The 12,885-nt window shown below is 35.6% G+C and overlaps 1 protein-coding gene across 1 annotated transcript in view; it reads right to left on the reverse strand.

The window, feature by feature from the left end:
• Nucleotides 1-12,885, reverse strand: part of LOC109117723 (protocadherin beta-3) — a 37,830-nt gene that overhangs the window by 22,114 nt on the left and 2,831 nt on the right. Inside the window, exon 2 of the mRNA XM_033765570.1 lies at nt 4-46. Coding sequence (XP_033621461.1) covers nt 4-46 — 43 coding nt within the window. The remainder of the gene's footprint in view (nt 1-3; nt 47-12,885) is intronic.

Genomic DNA, 12,885 nt, shown 5'->3' on the forward strand with positions numbered 1-12,885 from the left:
CGGTGTCGGCGTTGACGGACACGAGCGAGGCGAGGCCGGGCTGCGGGTCTCGGGGCGGCAGCAGCGAGTAGGTGAGCTGGGCGTTGGCGCCCGAGTCTCTGTCCGTGGCGCTGACGGTGCCGATGTGCAGGGCGGGGCTGTTGTTCTCGGGGACCAGCAGGGTGTAGGAGGCCTGGGTGAAGGTCGGGGCGTTGTCGTTGACGTCGGAGACCTGCACGGTTAGGTTGTGCTGGGTTCTCAGCCTGGGTGTGCCCAAGTCGGTGACCGTGATGGTGATGTTGTACTCAGATCTGCTCTCTCGGTCCAGCGGACTTTCAGTTAACAGGGTGTAAAAGTTCTTGAAAGTCTGCTTTAGAATGAATGGAAGATTGTCTGGAATAGAGCAGATCATCTTTGCATTGTCTCCAGAATCTCTATCTCGAATTCTGAAGATGGAGACTACAGTCTCAGGAGCGTTTTCTGGGATGGGGCTCGTGAGTGAGGTTACTGTGAGTTCAGGGGCGTTGTCATTCACATCCACCACCTCCATGACTATTGTGCCTTTCCCAGAAAGGCCTCCTCCATCCGTGGCTTCAATTTCCACGTGGTAAGACTTAATTTTTTCAAAATCCAGTTTCTTTTTCAGTCGGATTTCTCCGGTGAATTCATTTATTGAGAAAGTTCGTTTAATTTCATCTGATGGTTGGAACAAGCCATAGGCAACACTCCCGAAATTCCCAGCATCCATGTCTCTAGCTGAGACGCTGAGGATAGGGAAATCTAAGGGGCAGTTCTCCAGGACCTGCACCTCATATGGGGTGTGCACAAACTCGGGGGCATTGTCATTGACATCCATGATGAGGATTTGAACCATGACGGTGCCAGACCGCGGTGGAGACCCACCGTCCAGAGCCGTGAGGGTTAAACTGTACTCAGCCTGTTCCTCCCGATCCAGCGGCTTGTCCTGCACCAAGTCTGGGAATTTCTTGCCCTCACTATGATTTCGAGTGAGAACGTGAAAATGAGAATTAGGGCTGATTGTGTAGTTTTGAAGCCCATTGCTGCCCACATCCAAATCCTCAGCTAATTTCAGGGGAAATACAGTCCCTGGCTGGCTGTTTTCAAGTATTTTCACGAGCATTTCCCTATCAGGGAATATCGGAGAATGGTCATTAATGTCCTGGATCCATAATTCCCCTTGAAAAAATTGCACTGGCATTTCGAGGAACACTTGGAAATGCAGCACACAGGGTTCAACAGGTCCACATAACTCTTCTCGGTCTAGTGTCTCCCTTAACAGCAAATCTCCGGTCTGAGGATCCAGCAACAAATGCTGCTTATCATCGTCAAACACTACCTGGGCTGACCGGTCAGCCAGTTCCCCTCTTTCCAGGCCCAGGTCCTTGGTCAGATGAGCTACAAAGGCGCCTCCCTCAGTTTCCTCGGGCACAGAATAACGAATAGGCTCCAAGGAAACCCGAGATAAAAATATCATGAAAATAAAAGCCCGTACTTGCCTGCTTGGATGAATTCCGCCTAGCTTCTCCATTCTCAAGTCAGGGTGTTTCTATCCAGTTCCTCCAGCGATTGCAAAAAAAAAAAAAGCTTGCAACATTTAATTCTAGTTTCTTGCTGATAGGAATCGCCACAATATTGCTTTTATTGTCAAATTCGTTTAGTATATCTCTTTCCACACCCGTTGATAATCCTGAATGGCTTGCAACGCTTCTTGTGCGTTTTTATTATGGCTCCCAACACAAAGGAATACGGGAACTTCTTGGTACTCTTTTTTGGGTTTACAATCTTAGCCTGCAGCGCCACCCTGTGTCTTGATTGAGAAATAAATATTTTCAAATCAAAGCTCCTTAAGTTTTCAAATTAAAGGTATTTTTAAAACTGAATAGAAGTTTTACAAATTTTGTCATTCTTTTAAATTGCATAATCTCTAAGGTTATTCCATTATGGAGCATTTATCTAAAATAGTGGTAAGTACAAAGCAAAGGTTATCTTAGTCTTCCTACACATTTCTCACTGGAACTACAAAGAACTCCAATCTTCCACTTTGCATAAACTAGGGTAGATTAACCCTTGTAAAATGTTAATTGAAATCATAATAGTTATATCTGTGTATTTCCGAGAACTTGATGATGCAAAAGTTTAAGATGATCTGTATTACATGATTCTAAAGAAGGAGTGTTTTTTAAAGGGTAAGTTCTATGTTTCTACACTATTTCAAGTAACAGTTAAATAAACAGGTATCTTGGTTTGTTTTGAGTCATCTACAGTTTAAAACCACATTAATTCTAGAGGTAAGGCAAATAGTATTAGAAGAACAGACTCAGAACTGGAGAGAAGGGAAGTTTTACAGATAAGGAAATTTAAGCTCAAGGAGGACAAGATTATTCTACTTGGTTATTATTGTGATACTATAAAGACAAAATCAAGCAAGTGAAAGTCAGAATTTTATTAAGTTACAGCTTTAAGCTGCACTTATTTAGTTAACTATAAAGTATATTTTGTAATGAGTTTGCCTGTTAACACAGTCACCCTTTATATTGCAGCTGTCATATTCCTTGACAAGCTGATTTGGAGGGGGTAAAAAGCACTAATTTAAAATAGCACAGGGGCCGGGGATTTAGCTCAGTGGTTCTGCCACCTGCCTCACAAGTGCAAGGACCTGAGTTCGATTCCCAGTACCAAAAATAAATAAATAAATAAAATAGCACAGACCAAGAGACACATTTAGCAATGGAAATTCAAACAACTCCATTACTACTTTGCGTAATATAACCAGTGGAAAGCAAATAAATGGTTCATAAGAGATTGTCTATATCATGTGAAGGAGAAAAACTTGTACATAAAAGTTCACAGTGTATAGCTATTGTATTACTGTAATACAGTAAGATGGCACCGGTTAGCACAAAGACAAGTTAATCAGTTCACTGGTTAAAATTGCTACATTGAATGGAGTACCATTTGTCTTGCCATATATACTATTTCTTCCACTTAAATATTTTATTTAATTACCTAATTAATTTAATTATAATGTATAATTAATATTAAGTGAATTCTTTTTAAAGGACAATCAATAATAACAGATGTAATAAATTATGAATGTTAATTTTAAAAGCATGCATTATAGTATTCATTCAATAAATATAAGCCAACTAAACAAGTTAAGCAAATGAAATAATTGTGTTTCTACACCATACAAGCAGGCAATTGTCAGATCATAATTCAGCCACGAACATGTCTGAAGTGGAATACAGAATCCAAAGCAATGAAAATATGAGCTAACTAGTATTCAGTTAAATTCATTTTGATTATATTTGTATTAACTCTTGTAGGGATATAAAAAGACAGTGCTAATACCATCTTAGAATTTTCATTCACATTTAAGCTAAATCAGAGGAGATATAATATAAATCAGTATTAAATGAAAGTACTATATATATTGTTATATATCTATCTATGTATATAGATAACAAATCTTGGCAAAAGAAAGAAAATTGTTCCCAATATAGCAGCTAGATTCTAGTTAGACCATAGCTAAATGGTTCAGAACAAAATTCAAACTGTATTTTTTCTTGTTTTTATAAATCATCAAGAAAAGAATAAAGAGAATCAGCTTTATCCAGTTAATTTTACAATACAAAAGTGAATGAAATCCAAATAATACTAACATTATACCCATTTTGTGGCAGATGTTATTATAAACATTTATATATATTAACTTATTCTAGCTCCCAAACACCTCTATGAGGTTGATGCCTTTTTAGCCACATTTTATAAAGGAATTGAGGGGCAGACAGTCTAAATCATGTGCCCATACTCATATGCCACGAGCAATGGCAGAGCCAGGACTTGAGCTCTTATAGTGTGGTCCGAGAGCGCATTCATGTATATTCCACGTGTGTGGGATTGAAAAAGTGAAAGGCTTTTTAGATAATCACCATAGACCCAAGTTTCAGCCTTGGCAGATAGATAGATAGATAGATAGATAGATAGAAAGAAAGAAATATATTTATATTCATGTTATGTTATTATTTAGCATTTTGGCTGAGATCATTAATTAGGTGAAAAAAATAAGGATGACACATACAGTGAAGTTCCTGTGGCTGTAAATATTGAAGAAAAAGATCTATATAGATGCTTTCCATTGTTCCTTCTTTTCTCCTCCCCAACCTCTCTCTTCCCTCCCCTCCCCTTCTTAAAACTAGGCCCCACCACCACTTTTGAGAGAGGGTGTTGCTGAATTGCCCAGGCTGGTCTTGAATTTGCAGTCCTGCCTCTGTCTCTCAAGTACCTGGGATTACAGCTGTGTCCCACTGTGCCCAACTTGTATAGATCTTTTAAAATGTTATTTGGTTCCAATAAAGGGTTTAAAGTTACAGTCCAAGAGGATGGTTTAGAAAGGTGGCCTAGCATATTATGTTACAGATTATTCCCCAAGCTGCAAAATTTACTGTGAAAAAGTTTTATTTAATATTTACACAAAAGTGTTAAATGGCAAAGAATAATCACCTAAAATATTCCATTCCAATGAATAAGCTGTATTACTCATTCTGAGGGATTCTGACTACATAGTTGATTGCTAGATCTAAAGGATGTTTAAAATATTTTTTCATAAGTGTAGGGTCCTGAGTTTGATCCCTGGCACTCCCCCAAAAAATATACAAAGAGAGATGGAATAGTATTCAGTGGATTAAATAGCAGCTTTAACATCTCCCTAGTAATATATAGATAAGACTTGTAAACGTCACTGAAGGAAGCATACAAATGTTTAATGGAAATCTGAATAAAAATAGTCCTGAAGTTCAAAATAGTAATCTTTTTTGTTTGCTTGTGGTACTGGGGATTGTTCTCTGGGCTTTGCATATGCTAGCCATGTGCTCTAGTACTGAGACATATCCTCAGCCCATATAAGATTTTTAAAATTTTGAGACAAAGTCATGCTAAATTTCCTAGGCTTGTCTCCAACTTGTTTTCCTCCTGTCTTAGTTTCCTAAGTAGCTGGCATTACAGTCATGCACCACTGCCCTCCACTGTTATATTTTTTTAACAGATTTTTTTAATTGCATGATGACTTAACAGGTTTTTTTCTTTGAAGAGCAAAAGGAGAGAGATGTTAAACATTAATTGTTGAGAGAAAGGGAATTGAGTGTGTGTGTTTGTGTCTCTCAGGATCAAAGGCTTAGTGAATGTGAGCACTCTATCACTGAGACATTTCCCTGTCCTCTAGGAATTAGAGTTTAGTGTTACTAGTTCCTTAAATCATATTGTTAGTAATATTATTTCAAAATGGTAAGCTAACAATAATAAATAATATCAGTCATTTGTTGAATTTATTATAAATTCTTATAGAATGAATTATCTTTAGGAATGTGTTATTAGATAGAGAGACAGACAGACAGGTAGACAGATGGATACTTTAGCTTCATCCCAAGGCCATTTGAATAAAATAGCAGCGCTGAGGGTAGCTGGTGAAAGAAACTAAATTTTAATTTTTTGTTTGGGTACTGGGTATTGAACTCAGGACCTTGGCTTGTGAGGCAGGCAGAGGAATCACTAAGCTAAATCCCCAGCCCAAAATTTTAATATTGACTAACCTTCCAAAGTTTAACATAGATATTTTAAAATATAATACCCACTACAATTCAAATATAGGAAGGAGATATTTGAATCATTAGAGTTTGATTTGAGAAATTTGTGGTAGAGTCTAAGACAACTAATAATGTCTTCATGAGTATAGTAAATAAAACTAGTATTCATATGTTCAAATATTCAGTATATATCTTCTTATTTAGAATACCTTTTTATAATTAGAAATTTTGTTTCCTTCAGCTCTATCCTTTTTCAAATTATTTTGGTTATTCTGGATCCTTTGTGTTTTCATATGAATTTTAGAGGTAGTTTGCCAATTTATGCAAAAAAGCAAAATGAGATTTTGATACGGATTTTAGTAAATCTGTAGACCAATTTGAGAATACAAGTATTTAAATAATATTAAGTCTTCTATCCATGAACACTTCCTATTTAATTAGGTCATCTTTAATTTAAATAATGCTTTCTAGTGTTCAGTGTAAAGTTCCCCATCTTATTTTATTTCTAAGCATTTTGTTCATTATTATAAGTGAAATTTTTACTTAATTTCATTGTTGTTCAGTACTAGTGTAGAGAAATGCAATTGATTTTTGTAAACTGATCTTGTATCCTGCAACTTTGTTAAAATTATTAATTTCAGTATTTTGTGGGTTCCTCAGGATTTTGTATGTGCAAGATATAAAAATGTCATCTGCTAATATAGATAGCTCATTTATTCATTTTATAACCTAAATAATTTTATTCCTTTTTCTTTCTGAATTGCCTTGGTTATAAGCAGAAACATGGAGAGCAAATATCCTGGTGTGACTGAAAGGAAAAGCAGTTAGTCATCCACTGTTAAGTATGAAGTTAACTGTGGAGTTTTATAATTGCTTTTTATCATATTGAGAATTTTTCATATCATTCCTAACTTGTTTCCTTTTTATCATGAAATAGTGTTGGATTGTAAAATGCTTTACTAAATTTACTGAGATTGTTGTGTGGTTTTATCCTTTATTCTGTTGATTGATTTTTGTTTTTTGAAACCAACATTACATTCCTGGGATAAATCTTACTTGGCTATGGTTTCTAATCTTTTCCTATGTTACTGCAGTCAGTTTGCTAATATTTTGTTGAGGATTTCTGCCTCTACATTCATGAAAGAAATTGTCGTATATGTTTCTTTTCTTGTATTGTATTTGTCTTATTGTTAGGGTAGTACTGGCCTTACGGAATGAACTGAAAAGTGGTCCCTGCTCCTTTGTTTTATGAATGAGTTTGTAAAAAACTGAGTTGATTCTTCTTTAAATGTTTGGTAAAACTAATTAGTGAAGTTATCTCATCTGGGGACCTTCCTCTGTAGAAGTTTTTTTATTACTGTCTTATTATTGTTCTAATCACATTTTCTATTTCTTCTTTAGTCAGTTTTGGCCATTTGTACTTTTAAGGAATTTATTCCATTTCATCTAGATTTTTAAATTTGTTGGCCTAAAAATGTTCATAGTATTCCCTTATAATTCCCTTTTTTCTTTATAAAGTAGCTGATAAATTAAGTCATAACCTCCATTTTTTAACTGAATCTAAAAGTTTGCTAAATTTATCTTTTCAAAGCACTAACTTTTGGTTCAGTTGATTTGCTCTATTATTTCTCTACCATCTATTTCTTTTATCTTCACTCTAGTCTTTTAAATTCTTTTTGTTTGCTTTGAGTTTAGTATATTCTCCTTTCTGTTTTCTTAACTAGAGTTATTGTTTTGAGAGCTTTTTGTTAAAAATAGGCACTCTCACCTATAAATTTTCCCCTCAGTATTACATACTGTACATTTTGGTATGTTTTTTCCTATTCATTTCAGAGTATTTCATAATGTCCCTTGAAATTTCTTCCTTGAAAATTGTTATTTAGATTAATTGCCATTCACATTGGTGAATTTTTTATCACTTCAATCCTGTAAAATTTATTGACACTTCTTTAATGACCTAATATACAATCCATCATGAAGAATATGACCTTCTAAAGAATGTGTATCCTGATATTGTTGAGTAAAGTGTTCTGTTAGGTATAGTTGGTTTTTAATGTTATTCAAGTTTTATTTATGATGATGTTTTATTTGGTTATAGTATCCATTATTGTAAATGGCAGTATTAAAATGTTATTGGTGTCAGTACCACCAATGACTATGTTTATTATTTTTTTTAGGACAGGTTTGCTAACAATGGATTCAATCAGTTTTTTTTAACATGGTACTGCCTTAATTTCTCTTTCAATTTAGTGGATACAGAATTATTGGTTGATAGACTTTTGGCACATTGAGTGTGTCATCCCACTGCTTTCTGGCCTCTCTGGTTTCGTTTTTTAGTTTTTTGAGATAGGATATCACTATGTAGTTTGGGCTGACCTTTGACAAAACTCACTCTATAGCCCACACTGGCCTTGAATTCACAGCAATCCTACCTCAGCCTCCCAAGTGCCGGGATTACAGGTATGTGCCACTACACCTGGCCCTTGGTTTCAATAAGAGCCCAGTTATTAATATTATTGAGGATCCCTGGTATGTGATGAGATACTTCAGTTTTGGTTGGTTGGTTTTGCTTTTTGGCCCCGGGGATTGAACTTGAGGTGGGGGGGAATCAAAATCGGGACCATGCACTTGCAAAGCAGGCTGCGGAATCACTGAACTAAATCCCCGGCCCTGAGTTACTTCAGTTGTGATAAGTCTTTTGTTTTGATGTTTTCAGCATTCTCTTTTTCCCTTTGTCTTTCAGTTTGATCATGATGTTTCAAGGCATGAATCTCTTTAATTTTCTCCCAATTGTAGTCCACTAGGCTCATTGGTTATGCAGATTAATATGTTTTTTCACATTTGGAAAGTTTTCAGTCATGATTTCTTTAACTATTTTTTTTTCTGTTCTTTTCTCTCTTTTATCTCCTACTGGGACTCCAAGTACACATATATTACTGTGCTTGAGCACATCCTATAGTCCTCAGTCTTCAGGTATTCTCTGTTTTAGGAAGTATCTATATACAAAGTAGGTGTGATTTTATTATGGACTAAGAAAGTAGTGTACACGAAGCTTGGGTCAGGGAATTATCGACAATGTCAGAGAATAGTGTGCTGCATTTTGGATGTATGGCTTCATATTGGTGACAGAAATGGTACTTAGCTCTGAACTATGTAGCCAGAATAGTAATTTTGACAGATCGTTTCATGAAAAGGAGATTGTCTTGGAAGGAACAAATCATTTTGCATTATCACTAGAGTCCCATGCCATTTTCTGAAAACAAAAAGCAAACACTATTTCAGAAGAGGAATCTGGGATTATGTTATTCTAGTAGCATTATCATACGTATTTATTACCTGAATCAACACCATGATTTTTCCCCACATAGTTCTCATGAGTTACTTCCATTACAGTTTAATTTTCTACAGGTTTACTCTAAAGATTGAAAAGTAAAACATTTTCCCATTATTTTCCATGTCTTTAGCCTTAGCAGACATCATGATAGCCAAGATGAAAAAGGTGACATTCCCTGAAATATTTGACTCACAGAGAAAATACAGAGTGATTCCTTATTTTATTCACTTTTCTGTCACTGGAATGAAATATTTGACACCCATAACTTAAAAGAAAATTGGTTCATTTTGGCTCATGGTTTTAGTCTATAGTTGGCTGGCACCAAGGAAGAAGCAACATGGGAAAACACGGTAGAAGAAAGCTCTAAATACCAAGGCAGCTAAGTAGCAGTAAGAGAGGCAGGAGCAAGGAACTAGAATATACTTTTCCAGGTAATGTCCCCAGTGAAGCACCTCCAACCAGGCCCCATCTCTTAAAAGCACATTTAACTACTGAACTCAGCAATGGATGAATCCACTGATGAATATAGTCCCAGAATATGAAATGATCCAGTATCCCTCCAAACACACGAGGCTTTAGGGAACACGTTTTATCTAAACCATAAGGCCCATACAAAGGAGCTTGCACCCAGCTCAGAAACATCTTTAGAGGTTGATGTAGCACTTTTGCCTGTGTATTTCAAATTTTAACAAAGCTTCTTAATTACAGCTTGATTTGCAAAAGTCAGAGTCAAAACACCTTAAGACACCTGTTCTCCTTTCTCCTTATCTCAAAACTATCAAAACCAGTATGTATTAGTGTGAAGGAAAACTTCAAAAGAAGATAATTCTCAAAAAATCATGAAGTATATGAGGAAGATTAATACCATGAAAAGCAGACTGATCAAATAGAAGAGTTGTTTCTCTACCAGAAGAAATTGATTCAGGACATGGAAAGAATTTAAAAGGAAAAAAAAAGTGATTTGCTTAAAAAGAAGAAAATAGTAATTATGAGATAAGTATAAGTTCTTTTGAAAATCTACCATATAGAAAAATTTAAAAAGAAAATGATCACTCAAACAGATAAAATGCAGTATATTAAGTGAATCTTAGGCTGGGGACTAGCAAATATTGGAGCAGCAAGAATAGAAAAAAATGGATGTGAGAGCAATCTGGCTGTGACATCTGTCACCCTATTGATGCCAGGGTTGATTTGGCTGATCTGACTGGGTAAGGTAGGTGGGTGGCCCTTTCCTTTCTTACTGCTCCATGTGCATCCCTGCTGAAGCTACTTGGTTGAAGAGGACAAGCACCTCTGTAAAGCAGGGCCGTTTCATTTCTTAGGGCAAGGGTATAACACGAGTAGCTGCACTACCCTGCTAGAACTTCCAAACAAACTCTCAAGAATAGGAAAAATAGTCAGGCATGGTGATGCATTGATGCATGCTTGTAATCCCAGCACTTGGGAGGCTGAGGCAAGAGGATCACCATGAGTTCAAGGCCACCCTGGGATATATATTGAGTTCAAGACCAGCCTGAAGTACATAGCAAGACCCTGTCTCAAAAGTGAAAGAAAGACAGAGAGAAAATAACCTGGAAGACAATAAAGAGACAGAAATAAACTGAGATCATACTTTTCATCAACAATGTTAAATATCAAAAGAATGAAAGGAATTGAGTTTAATTTTTACACTTGATCTTACCCAAAAGGCTGAGAAGCGATTGAGTTTAATTATTTAAGTCAGTGTCAACCAAAGTATTGGTTAACCAAATGTGCATTTGACATAACAATAGCTTTGAATTATGACCAGCAGATTTCTGGTTTTATTTTATTTATTTTTGGTACTGGGGATCAAACTTGGGTCCTTGTGCTTGCGAGGCAGGCAGTGGAACCATGGAGCTAAATCCCCAGCCGATTTCTGGTTTTTAAAAAAATTATCTAACATTCTATGAAGCAAAGATCCTCTCTGAGTAAAGTAGTGTCATTTAAAAAAAAATCTCACATTTGCAAGGAAGCACCATTTAAGGGTAAAGACAGACTTATGGAAATTATAGTGAGTTATTTTACTAAATTTAACTGATATTTGAATATAGAAATTTGACTGATATTTGAGTATGTCTTAACACCACATGGAGAATTAAAATTAATTCACCCCTTTGCTTTTCAGTGTTAAAAATTTGATTTTAACTAATTAAGGAATTATTTCTGAGTTAATAATTTTTATAGAAAAAGAGAGTGCATACTTTCAGAAGTGTGTTTTAAAAAATTAGTGAATGACTAGCCATGTGAAAATCTTTTAAGCCCTGGGGATGTTGCAAATGTTATTTAATTTTGATATCATAAAAAATAACCAAAATTGAATAGACGTATCAAAATGATCATAAAGACACTCAAAATGTGATTTAAGGCCCAGCACCATTTAAATTAATCATAACTACAATCAAACTGTGATTTAAGGAAGGTCAGTTTTTAATTCTTTTTCTCATTTAGGCATTTGCAAAATCTTTGATAACTCCAGTTCGCTTTCTTCCAGTCATGAGTATTCAATTCTTAGAAAGTTCTGTCTCTCTGAATGAGAAATCACCCAATAGGAGAATATTTGTTCTTTCTTAATTTCTCTAATAAGGACTAAAGATTTAGTTACTTGTAAATTAATTTTTCTATTCCACTTAAAATAGTCATGTGATTTGGCATTTTAGTTGATTCCAGATTTGTTTAGTAGCAGCTAATGCAGACTTTCACAATAATATTGTTCTCTTGCCTTTATAACTTCCTATTCTTGTACATCTTTTAAAATTACAACGTAGGTGGAAGAATGCAGATGCCCATGAAAAGTTTTTATCCCACCCGGACCACAAATAATTCTAAATCCTGGTAGTTTGTAATATGAAGGAAGGAGGGAACCAAAACAGAAAGCAAAGAAAATATTTCCCCTCATCAGTTACCATATGTATTAAGACTGTATTGAAACACTACTTTTACAATACGGCAGCAAAAGGGCCGGGGATTTAGCTCAGTGGTTCCACCACCTGTCTTGCAAGCCCAAGGACCTGAGTTCGATCCCTGGTACCAAAAAACCAAAAAAACAAAACAATACGGCAGCAAGAGATCATGCATGTGTATACTTTCTTAAAAGTAGCAAAAGGCATTCAGGTGGTTTTCAAGTCAAAATTTACACACCAAATAATCATCCCACTACATACCTTACCAAATAATGTTTCATGCAACATGGAAAGCATAATCAGTTGTTCAAAGGGATTAGGTTTAATTTTCTTCAGTTATCATGCTAAGGAGCCCTAAAGAGTAATTACCTTAGAAGTGATTTACTGTGTTAGCCTATATGTTGGACTATTTTAGTCAAATATAATAATATGACGTGAAATATTAATTTCAGTGTCAACACAAAGAATGAATTAAATATTTTATTTGAGTGTATGGCATAAAGGCATGGTGAATTACTATATCTTAAAACACAATGATAAACAAACTTCACTAACAATGAGCAAAACTGCATTAGGGATATTGAAAAGCACATTATGAGGGTATATACTCAACAAAATACCATAAAATTGGCGGTTTGCAACTGTTTTTCCTGCTTTGAAACACAGAATTTGAAATGCAATAACTACAGATAATTTAATTTTGCTTTCCTATTTCTAAAAGAAAAAGAGGCATTATAATTCCATAAGACAGCAAGCAGATGAAAACAGGAAAATATGAATTAGCATGTAACAACATAAAAGTAAATTCAATTTTTTAATAAAAGGAAAATATCCATACAAAACTACCTTCTGATCCTAAGAAATGTTAGTTATTTCTGCAGTTATTTTGCAATCGATTTTGTTAAGTGTCTTCAGTCAGGTTACTGGGGACAATCGGTTTCAAGAATTTGAAATCGCGGGTCCCAGAGTCGCCAGTGAGACAGACCTCATACCGGTAGCTGTGGGACAGCGTCCCAGCGCCGCCGACGTCCACCAGGCGGCCCGGAAA

This window comes from Fukomys damarensis, unplaced genomic scaffold (assembly GCF_012274545.1).
Source record: "Fukomys damarensis isolate Sample0158 unplaced genomic scaffold, DMR_v1.0_HiC HiC_scaffold_3, whole genome shotgun sequence".
Lineage (NCBI taxonomy): Eukaryota > Metazoa > Chordata > Mammalia > Rodentia > Bathyergidae > Fukomys > Fukomys damarensis.